Genomic DNA, 20,075 nt, shown 5'->3' on the forward strand with positions numbered 1-20,075 from the left:
AGGGCACAAACTGCGTGACAACCTACGTTCTCACCGTCGAGATCCGGTCGAAACAATTGTGGAGAATGATAAAAGTCATACTCCCACCAAAGTTCCGCTCAGATTAGGCGTCACGGTGCAAATGAGCTCCTCGGGAATTCGTGGATCCTGCATGGACAGAATCAACTAGGATCACCTGGTCTTAGACCTTTTCCGTTAGTTTTGCTGTTTATTTTACTGTGGATGCTTATTACAAGCTAGACTTCGAAAAAGGGCAGGAGGTAGTTGGAAGGACACTCAACACTGCCCCAATTAGACTGAACTCGAGTTCCACTTAGTCGCTCTCAATGAACAAAAATCGTTTTTGACTGTTATACGGCTTTCCCAACTGATAGGGCAGTTCATGAACCGATTGGTTACCACGTATCTCACTTAACCGCAACGTTGAGCAGGAGGTAGTTTACATGCCTTTTTTAAGGGCAACCTGTCAAAATAAAAAGAAAAAATCCTGCGAGTAGTGTGCCAGCCTACTGTTAGCACCCAACATTCGTTTCCTGTGCCTCGGATACCATTGCTGGAATTAGAGGTACTGCTGCCATAGTCGCATTTACTAGACCTGATTCATGCTCGAGTCATTTTAAGCAGCATCTATACGACACCACGAAGACGAGATTTCCAACTCACACTGGAGCCCAGCGCATAAGAGTTCATTTGACGTAAATTTCTCGATCGCACGGCACGTACCAGAAATCGTAGCTTGCAGAACCCTGGGAACTACCTTTGCGAAACTTCATGTATGGGATCAGTTGCGCTCTCCACACACTTACAACCACTTCTACTGCATGAAGTTTTGTTAGTACCATGACCATCTCCGACTGATCGAATCTCGGGGAAATTTTAAAAATAGTTCTCATGTTTCTAGACTAGAAAAAAGCTTTTAAATGAGATCAAACACGAACCCTGAGTAACTCAGCAGAAAACGTATGCATTAATTCATGTAACACGTTACGGAGTCCGATCAAAAAAAAAAGTTCTACAATATGCTCAGCATAGCCTTACCAGAGACATCTCATTCAGTGAGACAAATATGAGAGACAATTTAACTTGCAGCACGAACCTTACTTGAAAAATGTCGTGTTGATCTATTTAGGTCCAATATTATCACATTATACATATATTTATACATCAAAGTCTTCTTCAGCTGGTCTTTTGAGCAAATTCGTAACATGCTCAGGTCGCAGTTGCTGAAGGCTGTCGTCAACGTAACCTCCATGTCCAGGAGGTTGGCCAACAGTGACTGGTGCATTGTTCGCTAACAAATCGGCAGCAGTTCGGTCTGAACCTCGCCACTCAACATTTGGTTGCAGTAAACAAAATCTGAAGTCATACTTTCACAGATTTAACTGCAAATAAATTAATCACTGATACTGATCAATAAGTGGAATGGAACCTGTCATTTGGGAGCTTCAATCCGAAGTTGTGTCGAATTTGAGGTAATGGTTGCGCGTTTCGTTCAGTAGCCATTTTTAAAAGTTCTGCACGATTCGGCTTTCCATCACATAAAAGACCTGTATATGAATATCACCCGAACACTTTAATGAAAAGACAACTTAAAATAAAGCAGTGATGATTTGTGCTATGATGTCTTAGTCAGAACGCCAGTAAACACTAGCCGTTAGAATCGCAGCAGAAATATTTCAACACCCTTCGTTTCCTTTAATACACAGTTTCTAGATTGAATACAAAAAAACAGAAAGACAAATCAACAAAATAAACTTTAGAAATTTGAAGAAATAAAAGCTTGGATGCGAAAAGATTTTACACTTACCACTGAACTCTACTGCAATTTGCACATCTGTTTCATCGATCACCATTTTGCCGCAATGTTGCGAGATAGCCTTTGCTTCAGTAAGCAAACCAGAAGTTGTAGTGTAAAGGAGCTAAACGCGGAATAGTATTTGTAAGACCAGGAAGATGAAATGGCACTATATGTCAGCAAAAACGTACATCTAGAAGCAGGTGTACTACACGTGGGTCATAATCAGTGATGCCGGCTTCTTCCAAAATCGCTTTGATATGTGCTATATCACGGCTTGCATCCATCGACGCACCATCACCACCTTCGTTGTCATCTGTGTATCCAGAATTATCTCCTCCCACAGCCGGAGCACCAGGACCCGACATTCTGCAATTTAAAAAAAAATGCTCAGATAGTTAGTTCCAAAGAAACTATCCTACGAATACAAGATAGTAGTGGAACATGACTGGATTTCGCACGGAACATCCTTACAGATTCACAATGTGACCATGCGCTTCTATCTGCTTACTGATTGTCTTTACTCGCTTCACATTGAAAGAGATTTTCTCATTCAAATACGAAAGCCACGCCACCGTAAATAACTCCACCTATAGACTTCTTATATCCATTTCGTGTAAGGGAAAAAAACTCAGAGAGCACTCAGACAACTCGGACAAGCACTGTGAAGGGTTCAACCACAATATATGAGGGCAGCAAACTCGAAAATAGGAATAAACGATACAAATGAGTATTTATTGTTAATTATTCGACAATTTAGCATACAATGACCAATAAAGTGAAGATGCCTTTTATTACTGATTGAGGACCATGGGATGAATAAAAGCGATTCAGATCAGTGCCATGAAATGATCGAAAGCACGAAATACTGGTAGGCATCACTGTTGCTGCTATAACTGAGACATCCAGATGGACGAGAACAAAGAAAGATTCCAGATACATACGGAACAAATCATTCGCCAAATAAGCATACAGCACTGAAATCAGGAATTCATGACATTGCGTACAAAATCTGCAATGTTAACATTGCCATGTGAATCGTTGTGTCCAGCTAGAAGCTGATCAACTTCTTCATCAGACAAGCGCTCCCCTAAACGCATACAAATTTAGAAACATTGCATTAGTCACCGCCAAGCATATATATTACTAACCTAGAGTAGTTAGCAGATGACGCAGCTCTGCAACATTGATCAGTCCATTTCCTTCTTTATCGAAATGAGAAAGCCCTTCAACAAATTCCTCAACTGTGTGTTTTTCACTAAAAATACATGAGCAGTTACAGGAGTTTATGTAGAGTTACTAAGGATCAAGCATTTTTGAAAAGCTGGTAACGCATGCTTGTGCAGAAAATACTGATTCTCTTTAAAGTGGTCGAAGATTTCACAATGAAAACTTACATTAAGTGGAGAACGCTACTCGTTAACACCACGTCTTGAGGGAGAAATTAATGGATAGATGTGTAGCTAGATACTGATAGATGCAAAAAATGCATGAAAAGTAGCTCTTACAAATTCCATCTCATTAATAGAATTATTTTTAGAATACATTCAAAACAGTCTTGCTTTACATAAGAAAATAGCGCCAAAGTAAAACAATGCGCTTTAACGAAAAAAGTGAAAAACACAAATATATACATATATATCTGGAATAAAAACTCAACAAACCGATTCTTGCTGACTGACTGGAAGATGGGAACAAAATCTTCAAAGGAAAGGCGTGCCTCCTTCTCATACGTTCCGCAACATCGACTGATTTCTGCTTCGGTTGGATTTTGACCAAGCGCTCGAAGCACATCACCGACATAAAAGAGATATTAATGAAGATGCTGATATGAACCTAACTCTTAACTTACAAATAACTACACGACAAACACAGCTATATAAAACAAATGGTAAGCCCTAAGTACTTTGCAATTTGTTATAATAAACTGAAAGCGCCCCTATTTTCAAGCTTAACTACACTGGAACTTTGATATCTATAGATTTTATTACATTTTGTTTCCCATTTCCACTATTATATGTCTCACACATGCATGCACAGAAAGCCCTGGATTATGGAAAGAAGGGTGATTCCGTCCATTTCTTCCTAATCCCGTAAAAAACGGCCCGGAAGATACGGCTTCGAGGGATCCGGCGCGCTATTTTCCACAACGAGTTCGATGGAGCGCGCCAGCCTTCTGCGCGCGCCGCATCTTCCGGACCGTTTTTACGGCATATAGGAAGAAATGTAGGGAATCACCCCCTCTCCATAATCTACTATCCCGTATAAGAATACTCCATCTGAAATCCGCACCATCTCAGATTCGTGGGGTGATGTCTTTTAATTAATACTAATCCGATAGAAGTTAGAATGGACCGCGAACATACGAATGGAAACAACTCCGTTAGAAACCTACCTGCTGAACACTTATTTTCTCATCTCCTCTGCTGTCGAAATAGCAAAATACTTCTCGACAATCAGCAAGTTGCTCATCCATTGCACTAACCATCAACTGAAGAAATGGATATGCTGACAGTCGATATGTATAGAACGAAAGCAAGAAGGAACAGGTCTGAGTAACCTCAATATGATATGAACAAGGCAAACAGCAATGGAATAAAAATTTATAAAGAAATTTCTACAGAAGATAAATTAAAGCACATTAATCAATTGAAATGGGGCCATTTCATATCACCTCAACCTAAGATAATCAGAATCAACAGAATAACAAAATCTAACTGAGATCTTAAGAAAGTCCGGTGGTAGCAATCGATGAGATCCGACGGAATATGCGAACAATGCGTCGCCGGAGCTGTTGGCGCCTACGATGACTCATCTGCACCCTCCAGGTTGACTGCGATATTTTCAGTCCGTTATCCAGCCGACCCCCTATTCAGATGTTCCGAGGTATGAAAGTTACAGATATTGATGAAGACGGCGATTACAACATGAGGTGACGAGAATACATAACAACATAACGCTTCAAAATATGTGCAATTCAAGAGACTCGTGAAGATCAAAGAACATCGTTGACTCCTCCTACAAGAAACGACACCTCGAGCCCATCTCTTCGCACGATGAATTCAGCGAAACGGTCAGATACAACATCTGAAACATATGGCAGATCTCACCGTTCAAAAATTCTTCGAAACGAAAGCTTTCTGTGAGAAATAATTACATAATATAAGACTCCGGACTAATATAGCAAAAAGATAAAAAAGATTTGGTTTTATTACGTTCAATGAAAACACTATAATATCAACTCTGTGTAGCACAAGGTCAAAAATTTACGCTTTCAGTGCTGCGTTTAATTCTGCTAGTGCTGTACCTAAAGTCGCGGTAGAAATTAGAAATTAGGCATTAGAAACATAGATGCGATAGTCGGAGCCGGTGCTCTGACCCTCTCCCTCCCCCCCTCCCCCCTCACTTTTGAACGGTTGGGGAAGGAACTTCCTTTACTTTTAAACGGTTGGCGAAATTACCCCCTTCACTTTTGGACAGTTGACGAAAGGACCCCGTTCACTTGAGCTGCACCCCATGAGATAAACCCCTTTCACCTGAGGAGGGTCCGGCTTCTCCCTATCGCACCTATGATTAAAAAAGTTCTCTAAATTAATGCCTTTCTAGTTGGCCAGTCATGGCTTTCAAATTTTGAGAAATTATAGCAAATCTAACATCCGTTTGGATCAACTTCAATTTTTGGAAATGAGTGTTAGACAGGAGAAATAGAAGCATGGAGGGAATGATGGACGGTGTGTTTTATCAAATCGAGGTTCATTATGTATAAAAATCTGTCGAATAGGTTTTAAAATCGTCATAGCGTGTTTATAAAGATCATTACGTTACAGCAATATTCATAAGAGGAGCATAAATAATTTAACAAATTTCTTCTGTTCTGTTGTACAACGTATGAACTAGTTATTAGTGGACCAAAAAGAAAATAAGCGGTTGAATGTTGTACACGATTACAAAACTTCATTAATCCTTCACTCAGGAATAAATAAAGGCAGAAAATCAACGCCAACATATGAAAAGGCCAATAAACTTTAAATAAAACACACTGATTCTAAGTCAGTTTTGTCCTTTGTTACTAAAAGTTCAGACGTACTACACCAAGTTACGACTAACATCACTAGTCACAAAATTTCATAAAGATATGCCTGCGAGAAGAAAAAAGCGCTCGCTCTGCTTCTTTCTACTCTATTAGGTGAATAAAATATTCCCAGAAAAATGAGCACAGGGGACAATGATATGGCAGCTCAGGGAAAGACGTACATAAGATTGTGGGATGCTTAAACAGGAAGAATGTAAATGCTTTAAGCAGCAATTAGCAAGCAAAGCAATTAGCAAGAACTTTTGAAAAATGTACAGATCGTTCTCCAAACCAAAGAAAAGTCCCTACTGTTTGAGAGTTCGTACAAAAGTTGTGGGTCCGCAATCGGCATTTAAAGGCATCACCCCACACATCTGACGTGATATGGATTTCCGATGGTTAAAGACTATATGGGACATTAGATTGCAGAAACGGGTAGGATCCCGCTTATTTCTTCCTAATCTTCGAGCGCTGCGGGGCGCTATTTTCTAGAACGAGTTCTATTTGAGCGCCGTATCTTCCGGACCATTTTTTATGGCAATTAGGAAAAAGATGGACGGAATCACACTCCTCCCCACAACCTACGACCCCGTATAGGCATAATATCATAATATAATATAATATATGGCTATCTGAGACACGCACCACCCCATATTCGTGGGGTGATGCTTCTAAGAGTTAAAAATAGTCTTTGCGCTCTTGGAATGTTTTTTTTTGCCCCAAAATACAACTCGATTAGAGCTAGTTTTGTTTTACGCTATATATATATATATATATATATATATATATATATATATATATATAATATATATACTAATGTATATACATATAGTGTTTAGTAATTAGAGGTCAACTCACTCAAGAGGACATTCAGATTAGCCATAAACATGAACGCAGAAAAGAACATGTGGACAACTTTCAATGACAACCGCACGGTGCACCAGTGCTCTTGAGACTGTTCCTCTGTAAGAAAATTTCGACAGAATTTTAGAAAAAGAATGTATACGAGAGTAATAAGCACATAAACCGACCAGTCACTGTGTCGTTCGCTAGATCGGTAAAATAAACGATTACTTCTGTCTGCTCCATGCGGCATTTTAAGTGCATTTCACCGCTGTTGCTTAACTTCAAAGTCTGTAAACAAGGCAGACTTAGTGTGAAACGCTGCTACGCTTTGATGTAAGAACTCACGATGTTTCTGTTTCCTACGTGCCTCAGAGACTGAAGCACCCTCATAACAGGTTTAATTGGAGGAAAATAGATCCCCATCTGGAAAAATCCAGATGATACCCACGAAAAAAACTCCTGTGTTTGAAAAAATGTAAACACACAACGCACCATCCCTCTAGGAGTATTTGGTCTCCGATACATTGACCAATGAGCTGTTTTAATCAATCTTATGGGAAGTTCATGAATAGTACCCCTGTCTCGCAACTCCAGTTGAAGGAAAGGTTTCTAATGAAGGAATATTGATGCATGTCGATGGATAAGTCACGGAAACTAAGTAACAAACCTGGTTTGATTTCTGTCGTAATTTAATTTTGAGATAGGAGTGGATGCCAGTTACACTCTTCTCGAAATCGTCTATGTCAAGCTCCATAACAATCTCATTTTTCTCATCAGATACACCAGCAAAATTCTGCAAAATAACACTCCAACCTCAATGGACTCGATGCAGACGGGTATCAAGAAAAGGCGAGACCCACATAACTTTAGCTTGCAAAAATACACTCACAAAGATTTCAAAATCGGGTCGAGAAGGGATGGATACGCTAAGGAAATTCCCCTGCTCACGAAGAGTGTCATTTGCCACGAAACACATTCCTAAACACAAAACGGAACAGAATCACCAATCGAGAAGATAAATGCACCATTATTTGAACAAAAGAGTAACTTAAACAACAATCAGCTAACCTACCATCGTCCGTAATTCTCAGTATACAACGCTTCTTACACAAATGAGCAACAGCGCCGACACATTCTGTGGAAATAGCCATGATATTGAAGTTACGGTAAAATGAGAATAACTGAGGAACAAGAAAAAAGAAAAAAAACTTGCTTGAAAACGATTCAACTGAACCCTGGTCACTAAGGATGGCAGAAAATCGCATTAATGGGAACTGTATCAATAAAAATATTTTCGGTTCAATTCGAATGCGTTGAGGTACTATGGGCTGCATCCCCAAAATGAAAAATTACATTATATACTTCAATTTATTTGGCAGTTCATATAAAGGTTGAAGTATCATGAAGAGAAACGCCGCAGACAAATGATACGCCGGAATCCTGAAGAACATAAAATGTCTCTAAGGTGTTACTGTAAAAAAGATTTGGCTGGAAAGGTTAGGATTCCCTATTACAAAAAAGAAAAACTTACAGTGATACTATAATTAGCTGTTTTACTGGGACAAAACGGAGATTTTCTCACAGTGATCTGCCTCTTTTCTTCAGATCCACAGCGCATTCGTTCCAACCATAGCTGAATGGTCGGTCGTCTTGTGAAACCCGAAGAGAGAAAAGGCATCGTTGTCCACTCGCCAGAAGTGACATCTTCACGTGCAGTGACATGGTTAACGTAGATTACCTACAAAAAATTAACGTTTTAAAACTATCTCAGTAACAAAACTAATGGCCGGGATCCTAAAAATAGAACAGAACATTTCTACAGTACCTCAGTTCTAGAGGGTTAATGTAGTTGTGGCCACTCAGTGACGCCCTTATTTATGAAAATAAATAACTAAATCAGTCAGGGCTCTGAGATCTAAACATTAGTCTCAGAAGATCTCTGAGATGTAAGCTAAAGATACTAAGAGAAAAGAGTAGCATAGAGCGTCAGAAATAAGGGCCCTACCGGGTTCCCCCTCCCCTCAACTACATTTTCCTCCAAGCGCACTGGAAGTCCGATGATTTCTGCCTTCTTCATGACAAGGTGTACGTAACATCCTTGATAATTTTCCAAGGCTAAGAAAGTGCATCTCGCACAGAGCAGAAAAAATGCAACATATGATTCTCTGCTGCAATCGATCGCCACAAATATCAGATTGCATAAAACTATACTTTTGCAGAAAGTCGGCTTCAAAATCTTCAAATTATCCGCCCCTTCAGGTCTATGTTTCTACTTCTGGCTTCTTCCGGATTTTCGTTTCTACTTAGCGAACAAAAAAAGGCAATCTGATTTATTTCCAGCGTTTTTCAGTGTTTACGCATGAAAAGCGAAACGCCTCATTTCGATGGGCATAAGTCTTGTTAAGAAACATTGGTATATCATGAGAAGCTTAATACGTTGTTAGCGACTCACCGCAATGCTGTGATGAAGTGCGATCTTAAACAATATCGTGAGCACATTTCTCCATTCTTGAAACTCTTCCTTGGAAGAGCAGCCACGGAAAAATGTCGCAATAGCATCCACGACAACAGCTGAAGTCTGAATAACGTGGAAGAAGATTATCTTCACAAACCCTCACAAAACTGCAGTAAGTTAACCGAACCGTAGCTAACTGTTCTGGCGACCCTTCCAATTTCGTAAGTAAATACATCATTTGCTCCATGGTAGTCGGCGAAGAAATAAGAAGACGGTGCATAGCGGCACCTACGTCGTTTGTGTGATACCCCAACATCTAGAACTGCCTTGATCAGCAGTAATTCATGGGAAATCCACTGTGGCCTCCTCTCAACAACAAGCAGAGAGCCTCATTAGAACGTTTACGTTCAGAGTCGTCACAGGGGCTGTAGGACTATTCGAACGCGTGAAACAACAAACCTGGTGGACCCTCTTCACCGAAAACCCACGCTCAGTTTCGATGCAAACGACGTTCGCACCACGAGCAATAGTAGTTGCGACAAACTGCATACTAAAATAACGACTAACTACGACTTTTGGAAATGGTCGCACTCAAAAGCACTTGCCATATCTGTGACTTTCCGCATCCCGCCTCACCAGAAATTTCGGTTACACATCCAGGTAAAAAACCTCCACCTGAACATCCAGTGGGCTATACTCAGCAACTTTATCAACGGATAAACATAGAAAAGTGAAAGAACAACTCAAGATTAGTAACAGAACTACCGATCAGTTCATCTAGCGTTGAACATCCTGACGGCAATGGAGCGGCAGTGGAACATTCAAGTTCATGCAATTCGCGCGCACTTTTGAACTGGACCGACGAATTAGCGACCATGCAATCGCTGAAGTTTCCAACCGAATAGCGACGAGTAAAGCAGTGTGAACATAGAAGAAATTGAGCGTGTTAACAGACAAGTGAGTTAGACCTATTCTCGGATACTTGCGTAAGCAGCTGCGCTCGAAGCGGTGCGGTGGAGTGTAGCGGTTGGAATCCAAGTGGAACCATGGCGAACTGCTGAGATGGGTGGCGATAGCGAGAATCCCAACACGATTCCAACCGCTATGCTATACTGCGCCGCTTACGCAACCGCCCGTGCCTCATGTCGTTTTAATCCAACTATAAAGTAGGCAAAAAGACATGGGTGACGGTGTAGATGCGGCTGCGCTCGAAGAGGCGCGGAGGAGCGAAGCCGTTAGTGTAGATGGGGCCTTGCTAGTATCATCAGTCGCTATAGTTCGCAATGACCGCCATCTCCACCGCTCCGCTTCGAGTGCAGCCGCTCACGCAACTACACCGTGCTTCATTCGCTAGGGTCAACAAATTTCCAGCTCCCATGCCTGGCGCTTTTACGCTTCTGGTCGTTGGCCGAATCCGATCTGAACCTTAATGCAATTATGCAGGCACCTGCCATCGAGGTGAGAACACTGCTGGCTCCACTCCAGCAGTTCCCACCTCGATCGGAACCCAAGCTCCAACCTCCCACTTCGAGTACACCGCTTACGCAAATTCAGATCATTCTGATCCGATTGTAGATAATAATGATTTGACTATATTAATAGTGCTGGACAATGGGTTTTCTATCTCTAGGATTTGCATAAAATTGAAACAACGATCACTTAAACCTTCTTTGTCCAAAAAAGGGAAAACGTCATGAAAGTCTGGACGTTCTGCGTTGTGGGACGAAGCAGATACATACGTAGCGTAGTGATCTGAATGCTTCTCAAAACGTGGATCATGGGACCACTTTCGCTCAAAAGACCGGTTTTTTTTTGTCAATTCAACACCTCGTTGTAACTTGAAATACCACCTTGAGGCTGTAGGATCGATGAGACTGCAAACTTCAACACAAAAATCTTGAAATGCCAAGCCACTAGATCTATAAACAGGGGAAGTGGTTTTTACAAAGACCGGATCCAAACAAGAAATACAATGTCACAGTATGCGACTGCAAATCTGCACATGACCTATAGCTATTACAGCAATACACAATCTCTTCGGGACCACGCCACTACATCGTATTATCCTATCGATTATTTGGTCATAATGGCTCTCTCTTGCTATACAGTTTCTGGTACCTTGGTTTCGTTGTAGGACTATTTCTTGAGCATGCTTGGCATTACTAGGACTTTGTCAGCCTCCCGCTCCTTCTTTTTAATACGTTCATTGCTTCGTGAGGACCCCTTCGTATTGGTGCAGAAGAGAACAGTAGACTTTCCATCAACACTCCAACACCGCGGCCAATCAGACCATGTAAAAAAAAGGTCAGATGGACTAGAATAGCGTATCAAGGGTTCTCAATCATGTGAATAAGCCTATTAATCGTAATAGGTGCCTGAAAATAAATGAAATTTCAGATTATGAACTTGGTAAGAGTTAGGCTTTGATGCAGAAATATACGGGCACAGCGAAACTATCACATATTAATTTGCTGCGTATGCCTCTGGTTCTTGGTTTTTCTCGGAAGTACCACTAATATTATCCAGAAAACAATTGAAAATTCGACTAAGGAAATGTGGAGATAGTTGTAATATCAGAGTAAACTCTGAGTATAGGTAGAAGTCTGTCTAAGCCCGCAGTTAAAGCTTTATTCACATTTGGCAAGGAGACTATTGCTAAATACGGGACCTTACAGATACAAATGTACTCAATTCCAATTGATGAAATTAATAATATGAGCGGTGTAGCACCAACAGATGCTTGCAAAACAGCGCGCAATCATGACTGTCTCTGCCCGCGCGCAAGTTTGTGCTAACGTTGAGAAAGTTGCGCGCGGGCAATGTACGAATGGAACATTGTTTGGTACAACGACCAGTCACAATCACGCGCGCACTGCCCTATGAGCCGCACTGCGATTGATGCGTTTTTCTGGAGATCTTCTTCTCCTTATTTCGTTTCGGAGGGACTGGACCGGTTGTTACTTCCTGGAATTTTGATTCAGTGTTTCGATTTCAAAGCGACAAGATCACACTAGAGCTGACGCACCTGTCGTCCGTAGAAGTACTTGTACTGTTCGCTACGGATAAAGTCCATAACACCTTGAGCTCCTCTTGCGTCGAATTGTTCCTAATACACAAATTTTGAAGTAGTTCAGGCAACGGACAAAGGAGAAACGTCCAACGGTTACATGTGTTACGCCTATCGTTAAGAATTGTTGACTCGATATTATCGTAAGAGCTGGACAAGAACAAATCAATAGGAACGTAGTATTCATGCAGGATCATGCCAGGTAGGCACACATGTATGCACATATACCTTATGGTTTACAAATCAAACTCAATCAACCAGGCTTCAAGCCGTCGTGTGGTGTCAAAACGGTTTGAAGTCTGGTGCAATTGCGTATCCAGTTGCACTCAAATTGCTGCGGCGGAGCCAAGCAAGTTTCGGTGCTATTGGCTCGATTATATGCAAACACAAAGCATAGTCTTAGAACTGGGATCAAACAAAGAATTGGTGATTTGGAATGAATCGTTATACTAAGTAGTGAGCGAAGAACGCCACGTTATGCTATGCCTAGTACATAAACACACTGCAGGTGGGTGAACGAGAACCCTTGAACAACCATTTTGCAGAAGTTTTTTTATAACCGATTTACTTTTTCTTTCTAACCTGAATGCTTGGGACCCATGGATTGTGTTCCAATCTTAGAACTTGTTTGTTTCCGATCAAGTCTAGAACTCCTAGTTCTGGTGGTAGGATAGTGAGGCGGTTTCCTGAAAAATATGCTTGACTAAGATCAAAGTTTTAATGCAATAGTTGTTGTCGATGGTTTTCATAATTTACGCTAAAGAAGCGAACCTTGAATGTGCAGCTCCTTCAGGTTATTGAGGTGCCCAATCTCTCGGGGTATTGCGAGGAGGTCGTTGTCTCGTAGTACAAGGATCTTAAGCATTTAAAGCTTGAAAAATCAGCTGTCTTCAGCAAATATCAAAGCTAGAACCTGCAGATTACGAAGATTCATCACATCGCCAGGAAGAAGTTCAAAATCGTTGTCACCGAGGTAAAGCGCTCGTAGAGTCTCTGAAAAAATGGTTCAATTAGTGAGTCACTACAGGTGAGACACACGTAATTTTTAGAAAGGACACAAGTTTAGCACTGTATATAACTTTGAATGATGGAACAACCACCATTTCACCCTGGCAAGAGAGATTCGAAAAGATCAACATTTTGTCATTAACGTGGATAACCTTCAGTGTTTACTATGTAAGACGCTTCCCATCTCACAACGTTGGAAGTTTACGAGGGCTTTCACAACCGCCTTTCTCTTAAAGACATCACCCCACGGATCTGAGGTGGTACGGATTTCAGGTGGGGTATCTGTATACGAGATCGTAGATTATGGAGAGAAGGGTGATCCCGTCCATTTCTTTCTAATTGCCGTAAAAAACGGCCCGGAACATGCGGCGCGTGTATAGGGCTAGCGCGCTCCAATCGAACTCCTTGTAGAAGATAGCGCGCGGGAACGCCCGAAGCCATATCTTCCGTTCATTACGGCAGTTAGAAAGAATGGACGGGATCACCTTTATCTCCATAATCTACAATCCCGTATACAAATGCTCCACCTGAAATCCGTACCACCTCAGATTCGTGAGCTGATGCCTTTAAGATATTGTGTCTTAAAAGTCTCTCCTCCTCCCCAATTGTGCAAATGGCGGACGCCGCTCTACAGTGAACAAGGCGAGATTTTTTAGTCCAGACAGTACTTGCCGAAGATGAAAAAAGTAAATTTGAAGAAGATTTGTGCTCTCTTTCATTGATGTTGTACTCTGAATAGCAACCGTAAGCATTAGCATACCGATGAAAAAGAAATTTCCAGGGAGACTCCTTTCGTTTAGATTGTTGTAGGTCAGATCGAGAATCTCTAACGACTTGAATGAACCGAAACCTCGTGGAAGAACAGAGAGACGGTTCATACTGAAAGTTCATACTTCGTAAACTCGACTGCTCTTTTGGGAAGCTTCGAAATTTCAACAATCCTCGGGTTGGTTGTGCTGTTAGTTTTTCAAAGAAAATGTATATTCTAAAAGGAACATATACACCCACAATCCGCCTCCTATTTGAAGAAAAAGTTGTTGATTTATTAAAGATGTATGACGTCAATTGTTTTAATGACCGACCCTACGTTCAAGATACGGAGTTTGGAGAGACTGGATATCGAAGACGGCAGTTCCTCGATCTGGTTGTTCCACAGTGTGAGCACCTACAAGGTATAATTTTTTATGGTAAACTGTTTCAGTAAAACAAATAGATATAGTTCCCGTTCTGCGAAGTAGTGAAAAGTTTTAGTTCCAAAAACAAAAATGAGTCAACAAAGTCTCGAACTGGGGGAAGATGCCTCAAAAGTTCACCGAGGGTAGTCGAAGATAAATCCTTCGAGTTCTTTCGAAGTTCGAGCTCTTACCATTCATTAGCAGGAGTTCTTCGTGTGTTTTTTAGTTCAGGTTTTGATAATTCTCGCACTGCTCCTTATTTAACGAAGTGATAAATAAATGGAGCTGGAGCTTCCTATCTTCCTTATTTCACGTGGTCACTTTGTGGATTTGTTTTTTGTTCTTCAATATAAAGGTTCTGAGATGGTTTCTGCAGCCATTGACAACTTAGGAGTCTTCATGTTCTGCTTTGTTCTATTCTCTATGCGGGTCCGTAAGGGAAGCTCTTACCATTCATTAGCAGGAGTTTGTAAATGAATCTTGTTTGAACATATGTTCAAAATTTTGACCAATATACGACGGAGGTATCTAGAATCAGAATCAGTGTCCTAGTCTACAGAAAATCAATGGGATCATACTTTTGCAAAAAATTCCTTTTTAATGCGCTAAGAGAATAGAAGACCTATTAGATAAGAATCATAGCATTAAATCTGTTTATAAGGTAAAAGGTGTGATAAATGGGACTTCTAATAACTAGGTTATTACTTCAGCTTACTTTACTTCTTTCTTTCACTTAAAATTAAGGGAAGCAAATGGACTGCAGTGATGTAGGGTGAAGTCTGAAAGATTTCACATAATCAGATAATAATAGTAATAAATCAGATATGCGGCAATCTTGTATTGATCCAACTAAAGGAAAGATGTGCGGACAATGTAATATACAAACCAGCTACAACGCAATATAATATCTAAATAGAAGCAAATGACGAAAGTAACATGCGTGTGTCGTCTGACTAACCTGAAGATTTTCCAAGTCAGCGATATTTGGAGGAATGGAGGTAAGTTTGTTATGACTTAGAGTCAATCGAGTCAAGTAGGTCATCTCAACTGCAAGGTTTGAAGTTAAGATTATCCCAGTAAATATGCGAGTAAACTTTTAAATTTAGCTGCATCTTCTTTCAATTCTGAGTCTTCCTTTTTGAAAACCGAAATTTACTCACATAGCCGAGGAATGGCGTTGAGAGATGAGATATTCCTGTCGACATGCTCCAACTCTGTGTTCATATCATCTTTCTTTTTCTCTTTCGGCATGGTGACCTCAAATAAAGTGAGTTTAACTTCCCATCTAAACTCTATATTGGAGAAGAACTGCATTCATAATTGTTTATACATTATTCCAAGACACATAAGCTACAAAATATTAAAAGAAAACAAAGATTCTGAAGTGCCAAAATAAAGTCCGCACATATAGGTGGCAATAGCGCTCGTCCGTGGGTGGGGTATTATAGTGTACACAATATGAGGAAGTGCATCAACCATAGAGGTGGTAGACGACGCGACGCAAATGCGCAGAGCTGAGCTATTGCAAGCGTAGCGAGCTTGACAAGGCCCAAAGCAGAATTCTAAATGTGATTTCACACTGCTCGAAGAGTCTAAAAGGATAAGACGAGCGCTCTGCTTTCCCAAGCCACTGCTACTGAAGCCCATGACTTCGTGGCCACATGTCGACGCAGTATTATTTTGCAAATTTTGTACTGTCGAGTCAAATTGGGAATTTCATTCATCTTCAAATGTATCAGGATTTCCCTCTGATGTGTAGACCATTCGAATTCACAATAGCATTCACAAGAATCACATTTAGTCCCATCTTACAGCCAGTCACCCACAAGAAGTAACCAAGCACACATACGACACGCCACGCAAGCCTTTCTTATAAGCATTTCATTCCAAACATGTGAGGCAAATATCCGGAGTGACTGGGTTATCTTGGTAAGTCTCCGTTAGCAACCAATCGACCTACCTTATCGTTGCCACATGTCGATGCATTATTTGACAAATTTTGTGCTATCGAGTCAACTTGGCAATTCTACTCATCTCTGTTGCTCTTCTTCTTCAGTCATTACGTCAGGCAAAAAAGAACTATTGTCGGCTCTAGTTCAGTTCTAGATCTCTAGTTTAGATGTTCTTGTCATGTATATAATAGCGGGCTTATTCTGCCACGTGTGTCTGTGTGTGTGTGTGTGTGTGTGTGTCAGTCACGAAATTCAAAAAGGGGGGTGCGACGGGTCCACGGGCGTCAGATACCTATAGAAGGTGGTGGAACGGGTCTAACGGCGTCAGATTGATGCACCGGCGCCAGATACCTATAGGAAGGGGTGCGACGGGTCCACCGGCGCCAGATACCTATGGAAGGGGGTGAGACGGGTCCACCGGCGCCAGATAAGTATAAAAGGGAGTGCGACGGGTCCACCGGCGCCAGATACCTATAGAAGCGGGTGAGACGGGTCCACCGGCGCCAGATACCTATAGAAGCGGGTGAGACGGGTCTAACGGCGTCAGATTGGTGCGCCGGCGCCAGATACCTATGGAAGGTGGTGCGACGGGTCCACCGGCGCCAGATACCTATAGAAGCGGGTGAGACGGGTCCACCGGCGCCAGATACCTATAGAAGCGGGTGAGACGGGTCCACCGGCGCCAGATACCTATAGAAGCGGGTGAGACGGGTCCACCGGCGCCAGATACCTATAGAAGCGGGTGAGACGGGTCTAACGGCGTCAGATTGGTGCGCCGGCGCCAGATACCTATGGAAGGTGGTGCGACGGGTCCACCGGCGCCAGATACCTATAGAAGCGGGTGAGACGGGTCCACCGGCGCCAGATACCTATAGAAGCGGGTGAGACGGGTCCACCGGCGCCAGATACCTATAGAAGGGGGTGCGACGGGTCCACCGGCACCAGATACCTATGGAAAGGGGTGTGACGGGACCATCGGCACCACATACCTACGGAAGGGGGTGCAACGGGTCTAACGGCGTCAGATTGGTGCGCCGGCGCCAGATACCTATGGAAGGTGGTGCGACGGGTCCACCGGCACCAGATACCTATAGAAGCGGGTGAGACGGGTCCACCGGCGCCAGATACCTATAGAAGCGGGTGAGACGGGTCCACCGGCGCCAGATACCTATAGGAAGGGGTGCGACGGGTCCACCGGCGTCAGATTGGTGCGCCGGCGCCAGATACCTATAGGAAGGGGTGCGACGGGTCCACCGGCGCCAGATACCTATGGAAGGGGTGCGACGGGTCTAACGGCGTCAGATTGGTGCGCCGGCGCCAGATACCTATAGGAAGGGGTGCGACGGGTCCACCGGCGCCAGATACCTATGGAAGGGGGTGAGACGGGTCCACCGGCGCCAGATACCTATAGAAGCGGGTGAGACGGGTCCACCGGCGCCAGATACCTATAGAAGCGGGTGAGACGGGTCCACCGGCGCCAGATACCTATAGAAGCGGGTGAGACGGGTCTAACGGCGTCAGATTGATGCGCCGGCGCCAGATACCTATAGGAAGGGGTGCGACGGGTCCACCGGCGCCAGATACCTATGGAAGGGGGTGCGACGGGTCTAACGGCGTCAGATTGGTGCGCCGGCGCCAGATACCTATAGGAAGGGGTGCGACGGGTCCACCGGCGCCAGATACCTATGGAAGGGGGTGAGACGGGTCCACCGGCGCCAGATACCTATAGAAGCGGGTGAGACGGGTCCACCGGCGCCAGATACCTATAGAAGCGGGTGAGACGGGTCCACCGGCGCCAAATACCAAGAAGCGGGTGAGACGGGTCTAACGGCGTCAGATTGGTGCGCCGGCGCCAGATACCTATGGAAGGTGGTGCGACGGGTCCACCGGCGCCAGATACCTATAGAAGCGGGTGAGACGGGTCTAACGGCGTCAGATTGGTGCGCCGGCGCCAGATACCTATGGAAGGTGGTGCGACGGGTCCACCGGCGCCAGATACCTATAGAAGGAGGTGCGACGGGTCTAACGGCGTCAGATTGGTGCGCCGGCGCCAGATACCTATGGAAGGTGGTGCGACGGGTCCACCGGCGCCAGATACCTATAGGAAGGGGTGCGACGGGTCCACCGGCACCAGATACCTATGGAAAGGGGTGTGACGGGACCATCGGCACCACATACCTACGGAAGGGGGTGCAACGGGTTCATCGGCACCACATACCTACGGAAGGGGGTGCAACGGGTCTAACGGCGTCAGATTGGTGCGCCGGCGCCAGATACCTATGGAAGGTGGTGCGACGGGTCCACCGGCACCAGATACCTATAGAAGGGGTGCGACGGGACCATCGGCACCACATACCTATGGAAGGGGGTGCAACGGGTTCATAGGCACCAGATACCTGTGGAAGGGGTGCGACGGGTCCATCGGCACCAGATACCTATGGAAGGGGGTGCAACGGGTCCACCGGCGTCAGATACCCATAGAAGCGGGTGCGACGGGTCCACCGGCGTCGGTGGACCCATTCATTGGTGCGCAATAACTAAGTGTGCATGACGTAAAAGATAAATGGTTGCAGCCGTTTTATAGCCGTGACCACAGGGCGCTTTGCTCTTCACTTTTATGACTCCTCCACGTATCTATTTCCTTCTTCGTTCGCTTCAAGTTTGTAGTATGCCGTTCTCAGAAAGTGGAAACACGCATGCAAACGGCTGCTTAAATAGTAGCAAGTTGTTCACGTGATCTGACGTGGAACGTTATCTTTATCAGTAGGATGTCTTTCACGTCATTTTATGTTAAAACCTCATTCTGTGATAACTATTGGGGGAAATCAGGAGGAATACCCATACTTCGAGTAATGCTTTCAAATAGTGTCTGTATATTTCTGGCATCGAAGGAGTGTTTGCAGCTGATGGTCGAATATTCTCCAAATGTAGAATTGACGTGTTTATAAGGGAGACTCCGTAATCTTTCGCCTTAATTTATAATATAAAGAAGAGAAGAAAAGCGTTGTTAAAAAAACATAAATCTAATTTTACAGAAAACACCACTACTATTAACTTTCATTGATCAGTGAAGGCGAGCGAAGCTAAAACCACCGAAAGTCTGAAGTCCGGCTTTAGCCGGACATTCAGACTGGTGTCTTATAATTTCGGTATACTCTTGTGCATATCTTCTATCGATGTGCCTACGAGTTTTTGGATGGGATCTTTATTCGTCTTACGTTTTGGCTTTTTCGCCATGTTCCCAGCTCTGATTAGAGGTTGCTTGAAGCAAAGCTTTCACATAGTTTTCTTGGCATATGTTCAGTAATCCTCACTGCAGGATTCCTTCCAGTTAACCTATGTAAGTAGCATTGCACATCAAACTCTCAGTCTCACATGTTAACTCCATTTGTGTGCAGTCTCCTGTTATCCTTAACGACAAATGGCACATCCCTCACCAGTGCCCATTTTCAACTGTCCTTGAATTTTTGCATATTGAATGCTTAAGCTTTCATTTGTTTGCTTGAACTGTAGCCAAGTTTGGGATTGGTCTTTCTTCGTAGTTAACAACTAACGAACGTTATCGCCTTCGTCAGAGAGTGGAAAATCAAGGCAAAAACGCAGAAACGTTAGCTGTTTCTAATAAAGATTAGCATCAGTCTTAGCTACGGCTGAAGCAAATCACAAAATTCACAGATGGAGTTTTTAACGTAGAATCTGTTCCTA

General features: G+C 43.2%; 3 protein-coding genes across 7 annotated transcripts; all 3 read right to left on the reverse strand.

The window, feature by feature from the left end:
• Positions 1–1,157: 1,157 nt before the first annotated feature.
• Positions 1,158–4,283, reverse strand: RB195_009690 (uncharacterized protein; the record flags this gene model as incomplete). 3 transcript variants are annotated; one of them, XM_064190350.1, is made up of 9 exons in its annotated part: positions 1,158–1,356; positions 1,430–1,547; positions 1,808–1,919; positions 1,987–2,164; positions 2,270–2,385; positions 2,803–2,885; positions 2,947–3,053; positions 3,460–3,476; positions 4,191–4,283. In XM_064190350.1, the coding sequence occupies 9 exons, from the start codon at positions 4,281–4,283 to the stop codon at positions 1,158–1,160; spliced, it is 1,023 nt and encodes a 340-aa protein (XP_064047932.1). The 3 variants fall into 3 exon arrangements, with proteins under 3 accessions (XP_064047932.1, XP_013300997.2, XP_064047933.1); XM_013445543.2 differs by lacking the exons at positions 2,270–2,385; positions 2,803–2,885; positions 2,947–3,053; positions 3,460–3,476; positions 4,191–4,283 and having other exon boundaries at positions 1,987–2,163; XM_064190349.1 differs by lacking the exons at positions 1,158–1,356; positions 1,430–1,547; positions 1,808–1,919; positions 1,987–2,164; positions 2,270–2,385 and having other exon boundaries at positions 2,779–2,885.
• Positions 4,284–4,790: 507 nt separating this feature from the next.
• Positions 4,791–10,216, reverse strand: RB195_009691 (uncharacterized protein; the record flags this gene model as incomplete). 3 transcript variants are annotated; one of them, XM_064190351.1, is made up of 13 exons in its annotated part: positions 4,791–4,882; positions 6,726–6,830; positions 6,899–7,001; positions 7,059–7,136; positions 7,206–7,322; positions 7,381–7,506; positions 7,603–7,691; positions 7,786–7,894; positions 8,296–8,451; positions 9,166–9,291; positions 9,628–9,711; positions 9,770–9,843; positions 9,934–10,045. In XM_064190351.1, 13 exons carry the CDS (start codon positions 10,043–10,045, stop codon positions 4,791–4,793), a joined length of 1,371 nt encoding a protein of 456 aa, XP_064047934.1. The 3 variants fall into 3 exon arrangements, with proteins under 3 accessions (XP_064047934.1, XP_064047935.1, XP_064047936.1); XM_064190352.1 differs by lacking the exons at positions 8,296–8,451; positions 9,166–9,291; positions 9,628–9,711; positions 9,770–9,843; positions 9,934–10,045 and adding an exon at positions 7,927–7,978 and having other exon boundaries at positions 7,786–7,848; XM_064190353.1 differs by lacking the exons at positions 4,791–4,882; positions 6,726–6,830; positions 6,899–7,001; ... (3 more) ...; positions 7,603–7,691; positions 7,786–7,894 and adding exons at positions 8,094–8,153; positions 9,356–9,484; positions 10,137–10,216 and having other exon boundaries at positions 8,245–8,451; positions 9,628–9,718; positions 9,774–9,843; positions 9,934–10,052.
• Positions 10,217–12,045: 1,829 nt separating this feature from the next.
• RB195_009692 (uncharacterized protein) lies at positions 12,046–15,669 on the reverse strand (the record flags this gene model as incomplete). Its single annotated transcript, XM_064190354.1, has 9 exons — positions 12,046–12,132; positions 12,194–12,274; positions 12,818–12,921; positions 13,007–13,091; positions 13,149–13,228; positions 14,004–14,122; positions 14,326–14,408; positions 15,377–15,465; positions 15,579–15,669. The coding sequence occupies 9 exons, from the start codon at positions 15,667–15,669 to the stop codon at positions 12,046–12,048; spliced, it is 819 nt and encodes a 272-aa protein (XP_064047937.1).
• Positions 15,670–20,075: the final 4,406 nt, after the last annotated feature.

This window comes from Necator americanus, chromosome III (assembly GCF_031761385.1).
Source record: "Necator americanus strain Aroian chromosome III, whole genome shotgun sequence".
Classification (NCBI taxonomy): domain Eukaryota; kingdom Metazoa; phylum Nematoda; class Chromadorea; order Rhabditida; family Ancylostomatidae; genus Necator; species Necator americanus.